The 25,902-nt window shown below is 45.7% G+C and overlaps 1 protein-coding gene across 1 annotated transcript in view; it reads right to left on the bottom strand.

The window, feature by feature from the left end:
* Nucleotides 1-25,902, bottom strand: part of ABCD1 (ATP binding cassette subfamily D member 1) — a 121,001-nt gene that overhangs the window by 56,603 nt on the left and 38,496 nt on the right. The window contains exons 2-4 of the mRNA XM_089674945.1: nt 6,514-6,694; nt 2,074-2,216; nt 767-935 (exon numbers count right to left, since the gene is read on the bottom strand). Coding sequence (XP_089531071.1) covers nt 767-935; nt 2,074-2,216; nt 6,514-6,694 — 493 coding nt within the window. The remainder of the gene's footprint in view (nt 1-766; nt 936-2,073; nt 2,217-6,513; nt 6,695-25,902) is intronic.

Raw genomic sequence — 25,902 nt, 5'->3', positions numbered from 1 at the left:
AAAAGTATTGAACCAGGAAGGACTAAAGAACACCTTCCCCTTTTCTCCTGATTCCCTGCCGGGTACTATGGTTTCATCTGCTGACCCCAAGTCATTACAGTAGTAGCAATGCGATTGGTGGAAGCAACCATAACACCCTGGGAGGAAACAGGCATCTGAAACTCTTGAAAGCGTGTTGGATTCAGAGTATTCATTGTCAGTGGTAAACAGTGAACACTTTGTAAAATGTGGCTTACTACGAATTAAGTCCAACAAGGTGCATGCCACCTCATGGAGTTAGCTACTATTAACAACTGATAGTTTTATTGAGTGCCAGAAGTACAGCTTTCACTATATTTCTGGCACTCTGACAGTACAGACTACTTCCTCACACCGCAGCTGCTCTACCCGCCCCATTCCTCTCCATCACTGTCTATTCATAAAAGGTTTTGTGTTATGTGAATGAGTTCACATAATACAAAGTGATCTGTAATTGGGAAGAAGGCTACAGCTGCAAGAACTGAAACCAGAAGGTCCAGCTTCGGTGCACCAAGAGTATTGTGATAGCTATGCTCCGGGCGTTTAGTAAAATTGTAAATGAAAGACATTAGTCCAGTAGGTGGCATGCATCTCATTGGACTTAGCCCATGGAAATATGGCACATTTTTAGAAGACGGCTGAATTTCTGTCTATAGGGTTAAATGTCAATGACAGCAAATGGTCTGGACATGGCTCAGCTCACGAACCTCACATATGGCTTAGTATATATTTTAAACTATAAATATACCTTTAATCTCCAGGGGCCCTTCAATGCGGATCCCATGCTGGATGACATCTCTCTTCTTGGGTTTATCTTCTTCCAGTTCTCCTGGGCGCTTGTAGACTCCCTTCTGCACATCTTCGAACACTTCAAACATATCATGTACCCGTGCTGTATAGCCAGCCAGCTCGGTCACCTGTCATTAATAATAGGCAGTTTCAGAGAATGTCCTATGGATTTCCAAATATGTAGATACTGCCATCCTAAAAATGTCTAAGATTGGGGTCCTAAATCTTTTCAGGGCCATTTTGTATATTTTACAAATATTCTTGGGCTGAAAATAAAACAGTCTCCCCTTTGGCATCAGAAGTCCTCCCTTTTAAATCAGAAGGTCCCCGGTTACATCAGAGTCCCCTTTTCATATCAGAAGGTCCCCCATAACATCAGAGGTCCCCACTTTCACATCAGAATCTCCCCATTCCATTAGAGCCCCCCTTTCACATCAGAAGCTCCCCCATTACATCAGAGCCACCCCCCTTTCACATCAGAAGCTCCCCCACCCCATCAGAGCCCCCCTTTTACATTAGAAGCTCTCCCATCACATCAGAGCCCCCCTCTGATGAGATGGCACCAGGATGATCTTTGGGAAGATGCCCGAAGGAGGCAGTGTGATGCTTTGCACAATGCTTTGCTGGGAAACCTTGGTCTTGCCATTAATGTGGATGTTACTTTGACATGTACCACCTACCTAAACATTGTTGCTGACCAAGTACACCCCTTCATGGAAATGGTATCCCCTAGTGGCCTCATTAACTGGGATACCACTCTGCAAAAATGGTTCAAGAATGGTTTGAGCAAAATGAGTTCAAGATGTTGACTTGGACTTCAACTTCTCCAGATTTTAATCCATCGAGCATTTGTGGGACTTGCTTGAAAAACAAGTCTGATCCACAGGCACCCCACCTCGGCACCCATGCCTCGATGGGTCAGGGCTTTTTGGGCAGTAAAAGGAGCTGTTTTGGTGACAAAAGTGGGGGCTACTCAATATTAGGTGGGTACTCATAATGTTATGGCCGCTTGTTATATATGGCCCATTTTAGTGTGGTAACTGACGACATTTCTAAGGATGTCTTACAATGCACATCCAGATCTATGTTGACTCCTGCTAAAGACAGCAATGCAGTTACAGAAGCACAGGGACAAGAATCTTGCAAAATTTCTCTACAAATTAGTTGCCATTGCTGCAAAGAATAAATAACCGTATAATCCATATAACAATATGAATTTTGCAGCAACTGCACATATATATATATTTATTTATATTTCTTCCTCACCTCTTTATAAGAGGACATGACTCTTTCGATGGCGTCAGCGGCAGCTGTCAGAAGGTTCCTCGCAGTGGTGAAAGCTTCAGCTCGTTCACTCACCAATTCCTCTTCCTTCATCTCCATGGCGGCCTTTTTCACTTCCTCCGAATCTGCAGTACATAATACAGCTAGATGTCACTGATAAAAAACAGGCATCATCTTTATTTATAGTTACGCGTGGAACCATGAGCAAAAAAAAAAAAAAAGACATATATAATAAAGTCAGTAGCGTGTACACATCAGTCTTTGTTTTTCTGAGTCCCCCCGTACCATACTTTTATTACCTATTGATTCTGCCAGTAAGTCAGTTATTTTTCCACTTCCTTTACCCACTCCTGAAAGGCCACTTTCCAATCACGTGATCCCTGTGATTGGCTGTCACAACAGTCACACGATTGGGAGCCCCTTTCTCTGCCACCCGATCACAAACAGTGCCTAGGAACTGTCAGTGACAGCTCAGTCAGTGTGCTGGGAGTGCTCAGAGAGCATGCTCTCAGCACAGAACCTTGAAGCCCTCTCAATGCATATGTTTTATGGCTGGGTGTTAAGGCCCACCCACCAACTACTGCCACATACACTATATTGCCAAAAGTATTAGGGCACCCTCCAAATCATTGGATTCAGGTGTTCCAATCACCTTCATGGCCAAAGGAGCACCTAGGCATGCAGACTGCTTCTACAAACATTTGTGAAAGAATGGGTCTCAGGAGCTCAGTGACTTCAAGCGTGGTCCCGTGATAGGTTGCCACTTGTGCAATAAGTCCATCCGTGACATTTCCTTGCTACTAAATATTCCACGCTCAACTGTTAGTGGGATTATAACAAAGTGGAAGCAACTGGGAACAACAGCAACTCAGCCACCAAGTGGTAAGCCACGTAAAATGACAGAGCGGGGTCAGCTCATGCTGAAGCACACAGTGCGCAGAAGTCGCCAACTGTCTGCAGAGTCAATAGCTAAAGACCTCCAAACTTCATGTGGCCTTTAGATTAGCACAACAACAGTGCATAGAGAGCTTCATGGAATGGGTTTCCATGGCCGAGCAGCTGCATCCAAGCCTTACATCACCAAGGGCACTGCAAAGCGTCGGATGCAGTGGTGTAAAGCACGCTGGCACTGGACTCTAAAGCAGTGGAGACGTGTTCTCTGGAGTGACGAATAACGCTGCTCTGTCTGGCAATCCGATGGACATGTCTGGTGGATGCCAGGAGAACGGTACTTGCCTGACTGCATTGTGCCAAATATAAAGTTTGGTGGAGGGGGGATTTTGGTGTGGGGTTGTTTTTCAGGGGTTGGGTTTGGCCCCTTAGTTCCACTGAAGGGAACTCTTAAAGTGTCAGCATAACATTTTGGACAATTTCATGCTCCCAACTTTGTAGGAAACGTTTGGGAATGGCCCCTTCCTGTACCAACATGACTGCGCACCAGTGCGCAAACCAAGGTCCATAAAGACATGGATGAGCGAGTTTGGGGTGGAGGAACGTGACTGGCTTGCAACACCTTTGTGATGAATTAGAGCAGAGACTGTGAGCCAGGCCTTCTAGTCCGACATCAGTGCCTGACCTCACAATGCGCTTCTGGAAGAATGCTCAAACCTTCCCATAGACACACTCCTAAACCTTGTGGACATCCTTCCCAGAAGAGTTGAAGCTGTTATAGCTGCAAAGGGCGTGGCCAACTCAATATTGAACCCTACGGAATAAGACTGGGATGCCATTAAAGTTCATGTGCGTGTAAAGGCAGGCGGCCCAATACTTTTGGCAATATAGTGTATATGCGTTACGCCGGCGGGAAGAGGTTAACAGGCCAGCAAAAATAGAAGGTGAAGAGAGTTGAGATGTACCATTTAACACTAGCAAGGGAGCTTACAGGGATCAGGTTTTATTTATTTGGAAAATAAGAAAACATATTGAATACATTTTTTTCCTTTTTAAACCAGAGTAAACATTAACCTTCCAAAATGCATTAAAACCCACAGCATTTTTATTCTAGATTTGCATAGCTTAGGGAAAAGGATCTTTTAGACCTTTATAACTGGGTCCCCAGTGTACATCCTTCCCCTCATTTTAATAACAGTCTCTATTATTTTTTTTGTTTCCACTCTGGAGATCTGCTTTAATATTTGAGTACAGGTTCTATTACCACCTTTTTAAAATGCATGAACATGTCATAACTGGAAAACAAACTCTGATCCACCTCCCCTACTACGTTCCCTTTCAGTGTACTGTGTGCTGCAAAACCATAAGTCCCCTCAAGGAACAACCAAGCATGTCCCAGCTGGTAAAAAAATTCACAACATGAGGACATCACGAAAATATCTTCCATTACTTATGATTTTTATTCTCTACATCTAGTGGGAACAAGGATCACTAACACATATTGCATGGAGTAGATGTCTACTCTGACAATCCCATATATCCTTCATCTACTGTACGTGTGGCCAGATACTGTCCCATTTTTCCAAATAATGCAAAATAATTTTGGCATCAAGTTTAATGGTGGACCTGTCAAAGAGTTAACCACTTTAGTGCCAGAATCATTTCCTCATTAACCACTTGAGTACCAAGCCTGTAACACACCTTTCATTATGAAGCCGTTTTTACATTTTCAGTGCTGTGATAGTTTGACTGACAATTATTCCATCATGCAGCACTGTTCCCAAATGAATTACGTATGAATTATTTGAGCCAGATAATTCTCTGAAAGTCTTGGGAGCACCCAGGCCAACAAAAAATTATCTGGACAGATATAGGACCTCCCTATGAAAAGCTTGGGAGCTCCCAGGCCACATAAAAAATGATCAGAACTTATATTGGGTCTTTCCTTGAAAGGTTTGGGAGCTCCCAGGCCACACCAGAAAAAATAAATAGGACAGATATAGGCGGTTTCTCTGAAAGGTTTGGAGGCTTGTCGGCCACAACAAAAATGCTCAGGACATACAGTATGTAGGGTCTTTCTCTGAAAGGTTCCACACCAAAAATGATCAGGAAAGATACTGGGTTCTTTCTTTGAAGAGTTCATGAGATCCCAAGTCACACCTTATATGGTCAGGACAGATTCTGGGTCGTTCTTTGAAAGGTTGAGGAGATGCCACGCCAGAAAAAAATTATCAGAACATATGTTGGGTCTTTCTCTCTGAAAGGTTTGGAAGCTTCTTGATCCCAGCAAAAATAATCAGGACAGATATAGATTTTTTTCTCTGAAAGGTTTGAAAGCTCGCCGGCCACAGCAAATATAATCAGGACAGACAAGCCACCTCAAAAATTATCAAGACAGATTTTAGGTCTTTCTTTGATGGGTTTTAGAGATCCCAGGCCACACCAAAAAAGACAAGATATCTGTCCTGATCATTTTCTGGAACATTCTTTGAAAGGTTTGGGAGCTCCCAGGCCACACCAGAAATAACAATCAGGAATGATATAAGGGTTTTCTCTAAAAGGTTTAGAAGCTTGCCGGCCACAACAAAAATTATCAGAACAGATATTGGGTCCTTCTTTGAAGAAATCCAAAGCCACAAGCAAGAGATCCAAAGATCAGGACAGGTAAAGAGCACTTCTTTGAAAGTTTCAGGAGGTACCAAGCCACACCAGAAAAAATGATTAGGACAGATATAGGATTTTTCTCTCTGAAAGCTTCCTGATCACAGAAAAAAAATTATCTGGACAGGTATAGGCTTTTTCTCAGAAAGGTTTGGAAGCTCAACAGCCACAACAAAAATGATCAGCCCAGATATTGGGTCTTTCTAGTAAAGGTTCCACTGGTCCCAAGCCACACCAAAAATGATCAATTAAGAATTTGGGTCTCTTTTGATGTGGCCTGGGAATCTCCTGAACTCATCAAAAGACTTAATATCAAAGCTTTCAAACCTTTAAGAGAGAAAAATCATGTATCTGTGCTAATAACTTTGCTGGTGTAGCTTGGCATCTCCCAAACCTTTCAAAGAAATACGCAGAATCTATCCTGATCATTTTTGGTGTGGCTTGGGATCTCCTGAACCTTTTGAATGATCAGGACAGATTTTATGGGTCTTTCTATGAAAGGTTTTGGAGCTCCTAGGCCACACCAGAAAACAAATGTTCAGGAAAGATATAGGGTCTTTCTCTGAAAGGTTTGGAAGCTTGCCGGCCACAACAAAAATGATTAGAACAGATATTGAGTCTTTCTTTGAAAGGTTCAAGAGATCCCAAGCCACAGCAAAAATGATTAGAACAGGTAGAGGACCCTTCTTTGAAGGGTCCAGAAGATCCTAAGCCACACCAAAAATTATCAGGACAGATAATGGGTCTAGGAGATCCTAAGCCACACCAAAAATGATTGGGACAGATATACGTAAATGTAATATTTGCCTAATCTCTTTATTTTGTATAAAAATCAAGTTCAATGTTTACACACAGCAACCATCTTCTTACCACTTTCCGAGTAGCCCGTAGCTGTGATAATGGGAACGGCTACCATGACAAGGCCGGAGGCGCTCCATACGTACTTCATGAGAAACTGTTCCAGCATGACATACCACAGCCTCTCCAGCAAGATGAGGTTTATCTGTGAGGACAGGTCCTTGTAGCATTGCCGCAAGAGGGACATCTCAACCTAGAAAAATAAAGAATATAAATTCATCAATTAATTAAGAGCACAGTTTTGACCAACAATATCACAATCAAAAGACCCAGGCAAAGAGCAATGGTATGGAATGACCCACACGAACTACAGTAGATATCAGTTTGACTAGCTAAGAACGAGATGATTTTTTTTTTTTACTGTCAGGAGATGAAGTTATCAGTGTTTTTAAGCTATGTTATTAAAGCAGAACTCCGGCGTTCCCTTTAGTCTTGCACAGTTGTACAGTCTCCTCCAGAGGAACCACCACGGGCACCAGTCAAGGTGGGGGGCATCTTTGGAGCCCTGTAAAGGTGATTGGGTGGATCTAGAGCATTGGCTGTAAAAATCAATAACAAGCTGTACTCTAGTTTTGAAAAGGAGACACTTTTTGCCACTGGCCTCAAACTTTATTGGCATTTTATTTCCAAAAAATGCAGCAAAATCAAAAAGCAGACAAAGGCAGAGAGCTTCTGGTGGAACATTTCCTATGTGAAATGTAACATTCGCCTGGCATTCTCCTTGAACCTATACCCCAAATAGAAGTGGAGTAAACCACTGCCATCCCTGATAATGTGACACATGAGCAGCAATCATCTGAGCACTGCAACAAAGAAAAATATCCTGTAAATTGGTTCAGACCAGGAATACCGCCTCATCACTTCACATTACTAGTGTTTAATGAAAAAACAACTTTTTTTTTTAATCCACTGTGCTATAAAATATAATGTGTGCAACTGGGACACAAAGACAATAGACAGAGTATAAACCCAAGAACACAATTGTAATATATTTAAATTCTAAAATGTGGTGGATGCATTAGTTTTCTTTTTCCCCCTTTTATTGCCACCTGGTGATCCTGCCAGTAGCACACTTCCTGTCCTAGGCCGACAACGCTCACTCAGTTTACTGTATCTATGGAGAAGCTCGATCATCCAAAACAAAACTACAGAACACCTTATGACGCCCGTACACTGTGCAATAAAACCAGATGATTTATGTCCAATTTGACAAAACAAATCAGACATTGAATGAATGAGACAAAAATGGTATGGCCGAGCAATGAGTAATGCCATTGATTGACGCTTCACGATCTAACTTTTTTCTGCCACAACTAATGACTTGGGTCGATCAAAACTGTCACTGTTTCTTACATTGGTGGTCAGTGGGAATAATGCTCCTTACATTGATGATCAGTGGGAAGAATGTTCCCTACATTGGTGGTCAGGGGAAAGAATGCTTTTTCCATTAGTGGTCAGTGGGAACAATGCTTCTTATATTGGTGATCAGTGGGAAGAATTCCCCTTACATTGGTAATCAGTGGGAAGAATGCCCCTTACATCTGTGGTCAATGGGAAGAATGCCCCTTACATTGGTGGTCAGTGGGAAGAATGCCCCTTACATTAGTGGTCAGTGGGAAGAATGCCCCTTACATTAGTGGTCAGTGGGAAGAATGCCCCTTACATTAGTGGTCAGTGGGAAGAATGCCCCTTACATTGGTGGTCAGTGGGAAGAATGCCCCTTACATTGGTGGTCAGTGGGAAGAATGCCCCTTACATTGGTGGTCAGTGGGAAGAATGCTCCTTACATTGATGGTCAGTGGGAAGAATGCTCCTTACATTGGTGGTCAGTGGGAAGAATGCAACGTACATTGGTGGTCAGTGGGAAGAATAAGAATGCCATTTACATTGGTGGTCAGTGGGAGAAGGAGGAGGACACACTGAAGGAGCTCTCCCTGAGAACAAGCGTTTTCAAACCTGGGCATTGCCTGCTAGCTTGGCCCAGGAACCATGCCTGATCCAGGGGGAGGTCCTGGGAGGGATTCCCCTGATGAGACCGGGCCTAGTGAAGAGGAGGAGGTGGAGGACCTGACTGTGGGTCCCGGCCCTGGTGAGGATGTCAATGTCTTCAGACAGAAGATTATTGATAGATTTGTGACTATTGGAAGAGCTGAGGAGAAACTTAATGTTTTAAAATCTGAACACAAATCCTTCAGAGCCAAATACTGCCAGGCCTGGAGCAAAAACAGATTGGGCATGAAGCCAGCGCTCCAGCACATGGAGGAGAAAGTAAAGAAGCAATCTTTATTATTAGAAAAGCTGAAAACCAGAAGTGGTGCATTTAAAGAAAAATTTGAAAATGAGAGGAGATTTGCCAGCCAGACATCAGCGAGCTCTGTGGATCAGCAGCCTCAGGTAATGGATGACCCGGCACCATCTACATCAGCGTCTCTCCCCCCATGTCAGGCTGAGGAGTTGTCAGTAGCAACCAGCCAGGGGGTTGAGGGTGAATATGGAACCTTGAGGTTCATCCAGCACATGGAGTCTCCCCTGAGAGCAGACAAGTTTGCCTTCACTGATAACCCTGCAGAAGTCCCTGAGGATGGACAGAGGAGGTACAGACTGGCAAAGCCAAGACTGGTGGAGAAAGCCCAGTATACCAACATGGCTGCTTCCAGCATGTCTGCCCCACCTGCTGTGGTGAGTACTGTGGATGAGGAGCTCTGCAAGCAGCCTGCTGTGGAGGAATCCTCATCCAACCTGGAGGGAAAATCGCTGGCAGAGAGGTCTCCATACCATCAGGGGAATGTGGATGAACCTGCACCAAGCACCCCACGGATGGAAATTGCTACTGCTGTTCCTGCTCAGACCAGTAGTCCCTCTACAGGCAAGATGGCTGCCACGTGCAGAGAGACTGTTTCACCTGAGCTCCCAGGTGCTCCAGAGCTGATTGATGCTGGTGGGGGAGGGGAGCAGCACACTGCACAACATGGAGAGCAAACAGCACACATGGATGTCTCACTTGTTGCTGTGTCTGAGAATCCAATCCAGTCCTGGGCTGAGTGTCCTTTCTTGGAGCAAGAGATGACTGATGGAGCTTCTATGGTTGTAGCAGTGAGTGCGGACATTGCTGTGAAGTCTATGACTGTTGATACTGCTAAAGCAATGGATGTGTTGGTGGTGGGTGGAGGTGAAGGGGTTAACATTGCTGACAGAGGTAAAAATGACATTTCTCCCCCTGCTGAGCAGAAAGAGGATACACCATCCAATCCCGGATCTGTGCAATCGGTATCTGCCAGAGTTGCACCAGATGCTCCCAGACACACAAATAATTCTGCTGCTGGGAGGATTGGAGGGAGCTATGCTTCTGTTTTGGGGAGTCGCACCAAGGGGGGTGGGGGTAGTGTTGGGAATGTTAATGGTCACAATTTGGGGAGGTTTGGTGGTGGGATGGTTGGTGGGGTCAGGAGAAGGAATGTGGTGCAGTTGAAGTGGGAGGGGGAAGGAAACCCACCAGTAAGGGGGAGGGTGGCGGAGTTGATTCTGGAGATGGGGTTTAAAGCCTGTGATGTGTTTGCATTGATCTGCCCAGTCGGCAGCTATGAATACGATTTGTCATTTGTAAAACCTGAAGGCCTGGACCTGTTTTGGGAGAGATAGAGGAGGTGCAGGAGCCTTCAGCAGTGGAAAGGTTTGGTGGCAAAGGTGGTTTTTAGACAGCCTTTGATAAAATCGGTGACAATCCTGGTCCGGAATGAATCCATACCAAAGGCTGATTTGGTAGTTTGGCTACGCCGACATGGTGAGGTCCTCACACCACTGCGGAAGGTCCTGGATGAGCATAGGATATGGACAGGGGCCTGGACAGTGTCAGTGCAATTGAGGGTGCTGGGCAATGTGGTTCAGCATCTTCCCTGCTCAGCCTTTCTGGGGAGGGATAGGCTGACCATTTTCTATCAAGGTCAGCCTAAAGTTTGTAACAAATGCGGAGAGAAAGGTCATTTTGCATCATCCTGCACCATCAAGAAGTGCTCACTGTGCCAGGATTTTGGCCATTTGGCCAAAGAATGCACCGAGATTTGGTGTAATTTGTGCCAGCAGCTGGGTCATCCATACAGTCTGTGCCCAGAGGCACTACACAACCTGCCAGGACTGGAGGCTGAGCTGCAGAGGCTGGATAAAGAGGATGAAGCAGCTGATGCTAGGGAGGAAACTGTTGTTGCCCCTCCTGTGTCTGTTCCGTCTGTTGTGTCAGATTGTGTTTCCCCCAGTAATGTCACCCCTGAGTCTGTCCCTCCTGTCCCTAATCCTACAGTACGTAGATCCTCCAGACTGGCGGAAGCTGCTGGGGGGGCGGGTTTAGCGGGTCTTCCCTCTCGGCCTACTCCACCTCCGGTACTTGTCCCCCGTCAGCGCAAACGTGGTCAGGAGGTTGTGGGGGTGCCGGATGGGGGTGGAGCCGATGGGGCTCAGGGAAGGGTATCCATGTCCCATGTCTCACCTCCTGCTGGGGGGGTTTCGGCTGATGAGGGGTGGGAGAGGGTGAAGGAGAAGAAAAAGAAGAAGAGGAGGATGAGAAGAGCTGTCCTCTCTTCCTCAGAATCAGATCCAGGAGGGGTCCCTCTTGGCAATACTTTTTCACTTTTGTCAGGTGATGAGATGGTATCTGATATATCCATTTCTCTATCATCTATGGATGAGGGGGAGTCACGTACTCTGAAGAGAGCTGCTTCGGGTGATGAGCGTGTGGTAGAGGTTAAGAAACGACTACCCCAATCATCCTGATGGCAGTTCCCACTCAGTTAAAGGTGGCGACCATTAATGTCGCCAGCATTAAATCTGCAAGAGCTCATGATACGGCCTTATTTTTGCTCAGCGAGTTTGATGCTGAGATTTTATTTTTGCAAGAGACCTGGCTCAATACATTGGCCGATGTCTATCTAGCAAAAAGGGAGTGGAGATGTGGTCCCTCCTTTTGGTCTCTTGCGGCTGAACCTTGCAGCGGAGTTGCGGTCCTTTTTAAAACCGATATGGTAACGTGCCGGCGGGTAATTGAGGTAGAAATGGGGAGATGCATGGTCTTAGACGTCTCTGTTAGGGGGCAGGACCTGCGCCTGATCAATATCTATGGACCACAGTCAAAATGGGGCAGGAAATGCCTCCTCACAAAGATCAAGCCCTTCCTTTTTACGTCCCAGCAGGTTGTCTTTGGAGGTGACCTTAACACCATAATTAGGCCTGAAGACAGGAGAGGCTCCATAGACAGGCTGGGTTATGATAGCGTTTTTCTCAGAGATTTGGTTAGACAGGCAGGCCTGGTAGATGTGCACATTAAGCACTGCCCTGGCAGCACGGGGTTCACATTTCAGAGAGGGAATAGTCAGAGCAGGATAGACAGGTTTTTTTTAAAGGAGAACTCTGCTTTCTTGGCTCCTGAGTTGAAGGCGGTGGAGTTCTCTGACCACTGTATGCTGTCTGTGACTCTGAATGCCTCGGACACTCCACCCAGGGGAAGGGGTGTCTGGAAACTGAATTCGGCTCTCCTGGAAGATGTAGAGGTAAGACAATCCTTTGAGGAATTTTTCAGGCACAGGTTTCTATTCTGGACTTTTGCAGCAGTAAGTCAGAGTGGTGGGAGCTTGTGAAACAAAGGGCGATTGGACTTTTCAAGGCCATAAGTAAGAAGAAGCAGCTTGGTATGTATATTGCCTACCAGCATTTGCGGAGGAAGCTTGATCGTCTTGTCTCGTATGGAGGGGATCCAGGGGAGATCTCTGAAGTGAAGCTTCTTCTTAGGAAGTGTCAATACGACCGGCATGCCTCCTTGGTTCTGGAGAGGGATTATGGGAAATATCACTCACCTGATCCTTACCAGAACTGTAAGCAAGGCATAGCAGTTAAGACGGTCATTGGCCTGAAAGACAGTACGGGTTCCCTGATAAAGTCCAGATCAGGGATCTTGGAGATCTTTGGGTCGTATTATGCAGACCTCCTGGGAAGAAAGGACCTTAGCCGGGACAGGATGGAAAGCTTTCTGGATTCTACTCCAGGATTGGGAAATGGTGCATTGCTTTTGATGAATTTGACAGAACCAATTTCAGCGGATGAGGTAGTTCATGCTATAGACAAGCTGGCTACCAAAAAATCGCCTGGGCCAGATGGATTGACAGCTGAATTTTACAAGTGTTTTAAGTTCATTCTGGCTCCCTTTTTAGCGGAGGTTTTTAACAGCTGTCTAGAAGAGGGTTCGCTCCCTCCCTCCATGAGGCAATCCGCTGTGATTCTTCTGTCAAAAGGTAAAGACCCCTCATTGATTGAGAACTGGCGCCCCATCAGTCTTCTCAATGTTGATAGAAAGATCTTGGCAAAGATTCTTTTTTGGCGCTTGTCGTCAGTAGCAGGCGATTTGCTGTCCAGCCATCAGCACTGTTCGGTCCAAGGTAGAAGTACCTTTTCAGCAGTTTTGGCTATCCGGGAGGCTTTGGAACGATGCCGGGCTGCTGGATGGAGAAAGTACTTGCTGGCATTGGATCAGGCGAAAGCTTTTGATCGAGTGAATCATGAATATCTGTGGTTGCTGCTTGGTAGATACGGCCTGCAGGGGAGGTTTATAGATTGGCTGAAGACATTATATAAAGGGGCTGAGAGCTTCCCACTTGTTAATGGTTGGGTTGGGCGGCCTTTTGAGGTCGGCTCTGGTGTGCGCCAGGGATGTCCTTTGAGCCCCCTGCTATATGCTTTCGCAATCGACCCCTTTGTAAGAAGGCTAGAGGGCGCATCGTTGTGCGGGGTGCCTCTGGGCATTGCTGGTGTGCCGCCTTTGAAGGTCGTTGCCTATGCTGATGATGTGTCTGTTATTATCTCTGGGACTGAGGAGGCGCAGGAGGTGGTCTCTGTGATAGAGCAGTACACGGAGGCTTCTGGCTCTAAAGTCAACCATGAAAAGAGTGAAGTTTTCTGGATGGGTGAGGAGGGTGAAAGCTTCGAACTTCCGGATGCCTTCCCAGAGCCCCAGCAGGAAATTAAAATTTTGGGCATCAAATTTGGTCCTGGTGACTATGGTTATCGAAACTGGGAAAGCAGGTTGGTAGTTGCCAATGCCAAAGTAGCAAGCTGGAAGAGATGGAGGCTTTCCTTGAGAGAGAGGGTTGACTTGATCAAAACTTACCTGATCCCGATCTTTTTATATGTCAGCTTCGTCTGTATCTTGCCGGTATCTCTCTATGCATGGGTCTACAGCTGTTTTTTCCAACTGTTATGGGGAAACAGGCTGAACCTGATCAAACGCAATGTAACTTACCTGTCCAGGCGGGAGGGTGGCCTAGGAATGGTCAACCCGATAGTTTTCTTTTCTTTGCTCTTTTTAAAGTACAATCTTGGTAATATGTTAGCAGAGACCCCGCCGGGATGGGTGGGTATTTTTCAGTCTTGGTTTAGGCCTTTTCTGCATTGCTGGGAAGATGGCGGCCCAGTGAAAAGTCTAAGAGTCCGACATGGCAAGCTCCCGGCTTATGTTGCCCCGTGTCTGAAAATACTTCGGCAGTGGCAGGTGACAGTGGAGGATATCAGGTCCCTTCCCAGGAAGCTTCTGGGGGAGAGGATTTTGGCTTCTGCTTTCAGTGTGTCACTGGCCTTAAAGGATTGCCCAGGCTCTGTAATGAGGGAGGGATTGCGTTTAATTAACTTGGAGAGAATCCCTTTGAAGTTTAGGGATCAAGCCTGGCTCGCTTTCCATGGAAGGCTCTATGTGAGAGGGAACCTGAAGCACCGCCCTGTGGATGATCGGGATTGTCCTAGAGCAGAGTGTGTTGGTAAGGTGGAGTCTATGGACCACTTTCTGCTCCTGTGTCCCTTTAACATAGAGGTGTATAAAAGGGTGGGGAGGGTTCTGGGCATCCCCTTTCTCTATCGCATGAGTTATGCAGAGTGGGTGTACGGGGCATTCCCAGCTCACTGGGACTTTGATTTGGATACACTTTTTCTAGTTAGTATAGTTGTCCGTTACTTCACATGGAACGCACGGTGTCAGATTACCATCCGGAAGAAAGTCCTCCCTGTAGAGGTGGTGGTGCACGATATTCTGGGTGAGGTTGGGAAGATTCGGGGTCTTGAGAAGGGCAGGGAGCCTCGGGCGGTCTGGATAAGGGCGTGGAGGAATATCAGACCTGCCTTTGGTGAACTGTCCATCTCTGGGTGAGGGGGTCTTTCCTTATACTGTTCTTTTCACTCCCGTAGTTTTTGTTGATTAAGATCTTTTTTGAAGAAGGGCTGCATGCATAAGGGGGGCGGGGTGGTTTCTTGACCTCACAGGTTTGATGTCTGGTGTAGTGATGTGAGTGGTAGTATGATTTATTTCCCCAATTATGTCATGTTCATTTCTGAGACGTTTGCTTTTGTCTGACAGCAGATTTTGCTATGTTTATTTTCGTTTTGCTGTAAATATATATAATTTTTTTATATTCTGTATAATATTTTATGTTTATTGATTGCGAGACTTTTAATAAAGAAAAATTGGGAAGAATGCCCCTTACATTGGTGGTCAGTGGGAAGAATGCCCCTTATATTGGTGGTCAGTGGGAAGAATGCCCCTTACATTGATGGTCAGTGGGAAGAATGCTCCATACATTGGTGGTCAGTGGGAAGAATGCTCCTTACATTGGTGGTCAGTGGGAAGAATGCAACGTACATTGGTGGTCAGTTGGAAGAATAAGAATGCCATTTACATTGGTGGTCAGTGGTAAGAATGCTCCGTACATTGGTAATCAGTGGGAAGAATGCCCCTTACATTTGTGGTCAATGGGAAGAATGCCCCTTACATCGGTCAGTGGGAAGAATGCCCCTTACATCGGTCAGTGGGAAGAATGCCCCTTACATTAGTGGTCAGTGGGAAGAATGCCGCTTACATTAATGGTCAGTGGGAAGAATGCCGCTTACATTAGTGGTCAGTGGGAAGAATGCCCCTTACATTGGTGGTCAGTGGGAAGAATACCCCTTACATTGGTGGTCAGTGGGAAGAATGCCCCTTATATTGGTGGTCAGTGGGAAGAATGCTCCTTACATTGATGGTCAGTGGGAAGAATGCTCCTTACATTGGTGGTCAGTGGGAAGAATGCAACGTACATTGGTGGTCAGTGGGAAGAATAAGAATGCCATTTACATTGGTGGTCAGTGGGAGGAATGCTCCGTACATTGGTAATCAGTGGGAAGAATGCCCCTTACATTAGTGGTCAGTGGGAAGAATGCCCCTTACATTAGTGGTCAGTGGGAAGAATGCCCCTAACATTAGTGGTCAGTGGGAAGAATGCCCCTTACATTAGTGGTCAGTGGGAAGAATGCCCCTTACATTAGTGGTCAGTGGGAAGAATGCCCCTTACATTGGTGGTCAGTGGGAAGAATGCCCCTTACATTGGTGGTCAGTGGGAAGAATGCTCCTTACATTGGTGGTCAGTGGGAAGAATGCTCCTTACATTGGTGGTCAGTGGGAAGAATGCAACGTACATTGGTGGTCAGTGGGAAGAATAAGAATGCCATTTACATTGGTGGTCAGTGGGAAGAATGCTCCGTACATTGGTGGCCAGTGGTTGGGAAGAATGTCCCTTACATTGGTGGTCAGTGGGAAGAATGCTCCTTACATTGGTGGCCAGAAGGAAGAATGCTCCTTACATTGGTGGCCAGTGGGGAGAATGTTCCCTTACATTGGTGATCAGTGGGAAGAATGTTCCTTACATTGGTGGCCAATGAGAAGAATGCTCCTTGCACTGGTGCTCATTTGGAAGAATTCCCCCCTTACAGATGGCTTAAAAGTTCAACCTCTGGGGAACCCATGGAACCCTGATTGGGAAAGACGGCTTCAGAGTATACCAGTACACTTTCACCTTCACCTGCAAATTAGTAACTAAAATATCAGACCTAGTATATTGTGCAGCCTCTTGTCCTGCAAGAAGACAGGCTGGTCATTGTAATCCTTCACCAGGAGTTAGCATTTGAGCTCAATGACAGAGATGGCAGCTCCGAGGAAGGTAAGTCTGGATGTGGGGAGGCCAGGCAGCAAAAAGCACAGAAAATCTGACAATTTCATCATTACTTTTCAGAGGAAGATGTTAGGTACAGAAGTATAATTATCCATCAAGATTCAGCTTTCAAGCAGAAATCTCCTTTCTACGCATGCCTAATGGTCTTTGTGTTGGAGCTCCTTCAGGAACCAGATAAGGCAGCCAAGAAAGGCTGCTTTATAGCACTGTGGTATTACTTTGAACATGATTTAGAGTTTACACCTATCAACTGATAAAGTCTATAATAACAGTCTAGAACATCCATTTTAAACCAGAGTTCCTCTAAACCATAGGGTTCCTCCAGAGGTTGATAGGGCTTCTTTGAGCTGTGGCAGACAGAGCTCACATTTGATAATTTTTGCATAGTTCCATGACCAATGCCACTTGGCAGAGACATCTGCATTACACCAATGATCTTCTTGGCAGTCTGCAAGGGTAGTATTCTGGTCACCTCTGTAAAAAGCCTATTCCCACTGACCTCTGCTAAAGTAGAGGTTTTCTGAGACGTTAAAAAAATTCAGGGTTCCTCTAGGGTAAAAATGTTAAGAAAGGCTGGTCGAGAACAGGGGGTCTCTAAAAATTTCTAAACAAAGGGTCAGTTTACTGTCCATTATTATGGAACATGTTTTACTAAATTCTAGTTCCTTTCATTTAGAATAACACCCCAACGCAATGGCATCACATGGTTGGGTGTTGCAGTACAAATAAAGAATCACATTTGATTGTCGGGCACACTAGCATGGGTTCTCAGCCCATTCATGTCAATAGGTTGCCTTAATGCCAAACTCTGAGCAAAAATTATTTAGTTAGTTATCTAGATTTAGTGCTGTTTTGGTTTAGGGCAGGGGTCTACAAACTTTCTAAACAAAGGGACAGTTTGCTGTCCTTCAAACTTTTGAGGGTCCAAACTGTGGCCAGTGGAAGCAGAAAATACTCCAGCGCCAGTGCTAACAATGCCCCAGGCTTGGTAGTCAGTAGGAGTAAAATAAAATTACACCTATGGTCAGTAGGAGGAGGAATAGTACTCGATCATTAGTATTAGTGGTAGAAATAGTGTTCCATCATTTATATCAGTAGGAGGAATAGTGCCCCATCATTGTTGCAAGTGGAAGAAATAGTGCCCCATCATTGTTGCAAGTGGAAGAAATAGTGCCCCATCATTGTTGCAAGTGGAAGAAATAGTGCCCCATCGTTGGTGTCATTGGGAGGAATAGAGACCCATCGATGGTATCAATAGGAAGACTAGTACCCCATCATTGGTGCCAGTAGAAGGAATAGTGCCCCATCTTTGGTGCCAGTGGAAGGAATAGTGCCCCATCTTTGGTGCCAGTGGAAGGAATAGTGCCCCATCTTTGGTGCCAGTGGAAGGAGTAGTACCCATCCTTGGTGTCAGTGGGAGGAATAGTGACCCATCCTTGGTGTCAGTGGGAGGAATAGTGACCCATCCTTGGTGTCAGTGGGAGGAATAGTGACCCATCCTTGGTGTCAGTGGGAGGAATAGTGACCCATCCTTGGTGTCAGTGGGAGGAATAGTGACCCATCCTTGGTGTCAGTGAGAGGAATAGTGACCCATCCTTGGTGTCAGTGGGAGGAATAGTGACCCATCCTTGGTGTCAGTGGGAGGAATAGTGACCCATCCTTGGTGTCAGTGGGAGGAATAGTGACCCATCCTTGGTGTCAGTGGGAGGAATAGTGACCCATCCTTGGTGTCAGTGGGAGGAATAGTGACCCATCCTTGGTGTCAGTGGGAGGAATAGTGACCCATCCTTGGTGTCAGTGGGAGGAATAGTGACCCATCCTTGGTGTCAGTGGGAGGAATAGTGACCCATCCTTGGTGTCAGTGGGAGGAATAGTGACCCATCCTTGGTGTCAGTGGGAGGAATAGTGACCCATCCTTGGTGTCAGTTGGAGGAATAGTGACCCATCCTTGGTGTCAGTGGGAGGAATAGTGACCCATCCTTGGTGTCAGTGGGAGGAATAGTGACCCATCCTTGGTGTCAGTGGGAGGAATAGTGACCCATCCTTGGTGTCAGTGGGAGGAATAGTGACCCATCCTTGGTGTCAGTGGGAGGAATAGTGACCCATCCTTGGTGTCAGTGGGAGGAATAGTGACCCATCCTTGGTGTCAGTGGGAGGAATAGTGACCCATCCTTGGTGTCAGTGGGAGGAATAGTGCCCCATCCTTGGTGTAAGTGAGGGGGACAGTAACCGATCACTGGTGTCAGTGGAAGGAATAGTGCCCTATCACTGGTGTCAGTGGAAAGAATAGTGTCCCATTGTTTGTGTCAGAAGGAGGAATAGTGCCCCATCCTTGGTGTCAGAGAGAGAGAGAGTAATAGTGTCTTGCATCATTGGAAGGAATAGTGCCCCAGGGGCCAGATAAAGGCACGCAAAGGGCTGAGGTTTGGAGACCACCTATCTAAGATAAAGACAATGCTGTAGCTAAATGTACATGGTGTAATTCTAGTTTTCACCAGTAAGAGGAGCTGTAGATAAAAGAAGTGAAACCCAAGACCTATGAGTATGGTGGGTTAACAGTCCTTGAAGTAATTTGAAATCTTTCTGTATCTGTTGAAAGTTGTTTTCATCCTTTGAAGTCACGAGTATGGCTAGACCTCTTTAGAGAGGGAACAAGTGGGTTGAGGATTCAAAGTACAATTAACAAAAATGACTAAAGTGTTCAAATGAAAGGCCGCATGGTCGGCTCTACTCAACAGTAATACAGAAGGATAAAAAAAAGCTGAGTAGGTCACAAGGATTTACACAATGTGACAACTAAATGTGACTAATGGCTGAATAATTCCTCTTCCTCATTGTTTGTTAGCATACATATCCCATGGATAAGCAAGAATTAATCAAATTCCACAATGAAACATTTCATATTCTCAGAGTGCAACTGAGATCTTTTATATACGCATTCCAACACTGTACAGTGAACAAAATATTAAGCGCAAATGTCATCCAGAAATTCTGAAGAACTTAAAGGGGACCTGAACTGTGGAAGCTCCACCCAAAAAGTCAAACAGAAGGCAAAGAACTAGTCAAACGTGTTGCCTTTGGTCTCTTTGCAGCTGACCTGTCCCCATTACTGATTTCCTATGCCTTGTTCTGCCCTGTGTCTGAGTTTGGAAGCAGCCATCTTGGCAAAAGCAGGGCTTTGCTTCCTCATGGTAAAGCTACCAGTCTGATGACTGGTGTGGTAATGAAGAAGCAGCTGGGGAGGTGGAGGAAGCACAAATCCATAGAATGATTGGAGCAGAAGAAGGGAAATCCTTGCACTCCAGGTTATCAGGTACAGCTTCCTCTCCAGCAGGATGACAGTGTACATCACAGGATTGGCATTACGAAAGCTTACTCTAAATTTAACGAAACTAACAGCCAGAGACCACAGGGCCTTCACTGATCTTCCACTGCAGCTATGAGGCTGCAGACACAGAAAGTGCAATTCCATTGTTCAGGAGGAATTCAAGACATAAGGTAGATTTGTAGTGTATGATTTAGGCACATTTAAAACCAAGCGTACAGTAGAGTAGGCTGCAAGGCAAACTTAGCTGTCTCCAATGTAATCAGAGGAGCAGGGGTTGATTATTTAGGACTGTTAAGTCTCACAGGCTGCTGTTCTGATTGCTTCCCCATCTTCTACAGGATTCTAGAACCGTAGTGGGAGGAAGGACAGGGCATGCAGCCGAAATATTTATGGCACTCTAGCCAACCCCTGGAGAGGTGTGCTCAGTAGGCAGCAAGAAAACCCATAAATAGTCTGAGGCTTGAGCAGCAGTGTGCAGCCTTCTTGGGTCCAGTTCTGCATAAGGAGACCACTGTGTAGGGGGGCTCTGTCCCTGGGACAGGATTCTTTCGGGCAGACACTGAGGTCACAGTTAGGCTTAGCTGGGAGGTTTTTTGCAAGATTGAGTCCAGGACCTGGAGAAGCTCACTGCAGAGAGTCAGGAGGAAGTTGGTGGGAAAGAGTCCAACTGTTCTATGATGATGTAAGTCTGTGTCTCCCTCACTAGGAAGAGCTTGGTGGATATCAGAAGAAGGCAACTGATGATCCTGTGGCCATTTGAGTAGATGAATCCAGTGCTGAGGATTAGTGACTGTGTGTAGATTTTAAACTCTAAAAGGAATACTAGTCATCGTCAGCATAGAGATCCTGTGGGACATTCCTTGAGGACAGTCCTCAAGCAATTCAGTTCTACAGTTTATCGGGGTATCCCATGCTCCCTATCCAAGTTCAATGCTCCCAATAAAAAACAAAAAAGAAACCCCCAGACTTTTCTTGGAGCCAGTAGAAGAAAAAGAATATTCTGTGTGCCTGGCACTGTGTACTCTAAGGGGGAAATAAGACCAATTCACCAGTGGCTCTTTTGGGGGTGCGTTAAACCTACATAACAGTTAAAACAAAATACACACTGTCTGAACATTAACAGCAGTACCTGCTCTCCAGAGGTGCACCCCTTACCTTTGTTTTGAGGAGACATCTAGTCTAGCCTTGTCTACAAGACTATATGAAGATTTGCTAGTTGTCAAAAACATAGTGGAACACAAAGAAACACAGCGCCTCTAAGTGTGTACTGTGAAGGTATTTAATAGAAAGATAAGCAGTAACTCACATCTTAAAATTAAAAAACAGGCTCATGGGTAAGAGAGTGAGAGCCAGACACCTTGGAGATTCCACCAGGCTTACCATCCATGTTGCACATGTACAGCACCAACTGCTGGCGGACTCAATCGATCTCCTCTCTGGATCAGACACACAACAACATCTGGCTACAGATGTCTCACCCTCTTACCCATGAGCTTGATTTTAAATTCTAAGATGTGAGTTACTACTTATCTTTCTATTAAATACCTTCACAGTACACACTTAGAGGCGCTGTGTTTCTTTGTTTCACTTCTGCAGTTATGCTTCGCTCCTACGCAGCTTGCCCTTAGTGCCTACTAGACTACCTTCACCCCTGACCATTTGAACTCATCAAACATACATGGACTGCCACACCATACGCCTGTTATCCCTTTTGTATTGCCAAAAACATAGCGCCTAGTGACTAGCCCCAGACTGCCTGCCACCTTAATGAGGATCTGATCATCTAAATCAGGGGTCTCCGAACTATACCCTGCTACAAGATTTCATCCGGTTTGCAGTTAGAGTCAGTGGTGCTTCCTCAATATGCTCTGATTGAGAATTAAGGTCCCTAGAGGTTGCCTATAGTCTTTGCTTCTGATGTAAGAGAGGGAATCTGATGGGAAGCCTGATATGAGATTGTCATGGGGACCCATATGTAAGGAAGGAAACTCTCATGGGGGCCCTGATGTAATGAGGGATGAAGGAGGGACTCTAATGGGAACCTTGATGTAAAGGGAGGGGGGGGTGGACTGCTGAAGACCCTGTTGTAAGGGGGGGGGACTCGGATGAGGAACCCAATGTAAGCAGGGGAGACTGTGATGAGGAACCCTGCTGTAAGGGGAGGGGGACTCTGATGGGGAACCTGATGTAAGGGGGAAGGGTGGGGACTTTGATGAGGACCCTGATATGGGTGGGGTGGAGGACTCTGATGGAGACCCTGATGTAAGGAGGAGGATTTTTTCTGTCCTGAGAATATTTGTATAATATATGATATGGCCCTCATACTGAACAGTTGGGAGACCCCTGATCTGAAACATGCATGACCCTGTTACACAACTTGATTGGTTTGCCACCATCAAAATGGCAGTGCTGATACATCTGTACTGGGACGCATTCCACAAGTCATCCAATTAAACTGTGCAGAAAGAACACAAGATGTTGGCTGAACTGGATCCTGAAACATTAGGCAATAAAGTGGGCACGGCCTAACTAATTTTCGGACAGTGAAGTTCCTAACAACCTGGCCACCAGTCCTCTGCACCACCTAGATGTGTGTTGACTGTTTACAATGCAAAAATTATAGGGAAACAATAGGTGCTTTCACCAATCATCACCATCCGTACACTAGTGCCAACTAAATTGCTAGTCATGACCCTACATATGCATCAGGATAGAAGCACATTTCCTGTGAACAGTACGGATGACCAGTGGTTTGATTGCTCAATCCCAAGAGCATAGTTCAGCCTTGCAGATCTGGCAAACAGACTCAACCAGAGCAAAAGGTGATGAGGTCAACAACTCCTGTCTTCATGATCTGATCCAGTTCCTCCAGATCTATCAGCATGGAAATGAGTCTAATACCAAGAATATAAAAGTAGATCCTCTGATGAGTCTATACTCCAATTTCCCCAGAGCTTAGTGAATGCAGTGAACCTCTGCTGAGTTCCACCACCCAATCATGTAGAAGCAAAAGCATTATAAAGAGCAAATCTCCCACTACAGGTACACTTAATCCCTGGCTGCCACTGATCAAGGGAGCCGGCTCCTATAGCTGTCAGCTGTTAGCACAGTCTCCATAAAGGCACCAAAAAAGGAGAGATGAACTGCCCACCCAACTGAAAGCCTCAGAAAGATTTATTGGATCATCCAACAAACAGACTACTCCGTTTGATGCACAGACCACCTAACGCGTTTCACTCAGTCGGGAGCTTGCTCAGAGGGTAACTTGAAAACGGGCGGACTGACAACTCATAGGGCCCCCGGGCAATAAGAGATTATGGGGCCCCTGTGTCCTTGCCAAAACTCAAAAAAACCTATGAAAAGGGTACCAAGGGAATCGCATGGGGCCCCCTACTGACCCCGGGCCCTCAGGCAGTTTCCAAATGGTCAGTCCGCCCCTGCTTGCAAAGTATATTTCTTTTGGTAAATCAACCCCAGATTCTGACTCGCTTCTATGGGTTTACTCCACTTTGCACACGGTGCCAGAAGTCTATAACACAGCAGATCCACTTAGGACCTAGCATATTTGACATTTAGAAGCATGCTGTCATCCACTAATGTTTACACATACTTTTTAAAGAATGGTAACTATCCATGACAATGGAAATATTTTAAAATTGCATCATGTAATGAGTTACAATTAAGTAGATCTTGCAGACCGTGAAGAAGTTAATGAGAATGTCTAGCTTTGTGTTCTGTGTGTACGGCATCCTGGTAACCAAAGCAGAAGTACGGAAAACTTGGTCGAGAGCAATGTCCTGTAGTAACCTTTCCCCGAGAGATGGAATCACTGCTGAGATTAGAAGCTGCAGAAATACCACCAGTTATCCGAGCTGCACTGCACAATCCGCAGTACCTCCCCTAACCCCACATGAGAATACAGTCATTTGTATTAAGTATCATGAAGGCATCTAGTAGGTTGTTTTTCCTCCAAGCAAAAAAGACAACGTAAAAAATACAAAGCGGTAAAGGAAACTAAACAGGAGCCCCAGACCACATGTTGAGAAACCATGCAGAGTTTATTTCATCATAAAATGTGAAAAGGACAAGCCAACGTGTTTTGGGCTCTCTTCATCCGGGGTAAAGGAATATGAATAAATATATTATTATTATTGCACAGCCAAGAGTTTGCTCAGCGCTGTACATTACAATGGGAGACAATACATGAGATAGTACAGTAACAATACAATAAAATACACGAGGGGTTCGAGGGCCCTGCTCCTTGGAGCTTACAATCTAGGATGGAGGGGAGAGTGGTACAGGAGGAAATAGCTGTGGGGGATGGAGTGGTGGGGAGAGCGGAGGAGATCAGCAGTTAGGTGAGGGCGGGGTAGGCTTCTCTGAAGAGATAGGTTTTCAGAGTGCGCCTAAAGGTGAGGAGGGTAGGTGACTGTCTGATGGATTGGGGTAGGGAGTTCCAGAGGATGGGGGAAGCTCTGGAGAAGTCCTGGAGACGGGAATGGGAGGAGGAGACCAGGGAGCTGGAGAGTAGGAGGTCTTGTGAGGAGCGGAGAGTGCGTTATGGGTGGTATATGGATATCAGGTCGGTGATGTAGTTTGGGGCAGTGTTATGAACAGCTTTGTACGTCAATGTTAGTAATTTGAATTTTATGCGTTGGGCAATCGGAAGCCAGTGGAGGGATTGGCAGAGGGGGGTGGCGGATACGAAGCGGTTAGTAAGGTGGATGAGTCTGGCTGCAGAATTCAGGATAGACTGAAGCGGGGATAGCCTGTGGTGAGGTAGGCCGGTGAGGAGGGAGTTACAGTAGTCAAGTCGTGATATGATAAGGGAGTGAATGAGTTGCTTTGTAGTTTCTGGAGTTAGGAACGGACGTATTTTGGAGATGTTGCAGAGGTGGAGTCTGCATGAATTTGTCAGCGATTGGATCTGGGGCTGGAAAGACAGATTGGAGTCTAGAATGACACCTAGTACTCTGATGGTGGCGTTGTTGGTCGTGATGGAGAGATCGGGGGAGGGATGCGGTCTGGGGGGGGAAACAAGGAGCTCGGTTTTGGCAAGGTTTAATTTGAGGAAGTGGAGTGACATCCAGTCTGATATGTCGTTTAGAATGCTAGTGATTCGGGCGGAGACTGAAGGGGTGAGGCGAGGGGTAGAGAGATAGGAATATATAAGAAGTATTAATTCAGTAATAAATACATCATGCTATAATAACAACCAGAGTATATGGCTGCCGATAAATGCACGGCAACCATATACTGTAGAAATGGAAAGAGCTAGCCCGGCCTCTGCACACCTCGCCTGGCCCAGTGGTTAACAAATAAAAGCAGCCTCAATGCGATTCATCCAAGCCAGGCCCCCCCAGGCTTAATCATGGAGGTCCCCCGGGAGCAGGGCGAAACATGTTGGGGGAATGGCTTGGTTTAATCGAGCTGAAGCTGCTTTTACCTGCTAACCACTGGGCTAGGCGAGGTGTGCGGCAGCCGGGCTTTTTTTTCTTTTTCTACAGGGTATATGGTTGTTTGGACTAAAGTTTAAAACTGCCCATGATAATAAAAAATGTGGAAACAAATATTTTAAACTTTAACCCCTTGCTCTCCAGAGGATGTCCCCCTCTTCCTGACCAGGCCATTTTTTGCGATACGGCGCGGTGTTAATTTAACTGACAATTGCGCGGTCATGCAACGCTGCACCCAAATTAAATTTATGTCCTTTTTTTCCCACAAATAAAAATTCTTTCTGTGGTATTTATCACCTGTGCGGTTTTTATTGTTTGTACTATAAACAAAAAAAGACCGACAATTCTGAGAATTGTAAAAAAAATTTAAAAAATCAAATGTCATAAATTTAGGCCAAAATTTATTCTGCTACAGGTCTTTGCTAAAACAAAAATCCCAATATGTGTAAATTAATTGGTTTACAAGAAAAGTATAGCGTTTATAAATGGCTATAAGTTTATTCTGGAATTTATTATTTTACTAGTAATGGCGGCGATCAGCGACTTATAGTGGGACTGCGGCGGGAATTCCGACACTGGGGGGAACTGACTTGGTGTCACTGACATC

Source organism: Staurois parvus, unplaced genomic scaffold, assembly GCF_062004578.1.
Source record: "Staurois parvus isolate SC_StPar_1 unplaced genomic scaffold, SC_StPar_1.0 ptg000154l, whole genome shotgun sequence".
Lineage (NCBI taxonomy): Eukaryota > Metazoa > Chordata > Amphibia > Anura > Ranidae > Staurois > Staurois parvus.
Note: the sequence above shows the minus strand (reverse complement) of the source record. Positions and strands in the feature narration are given on the sequence as shown.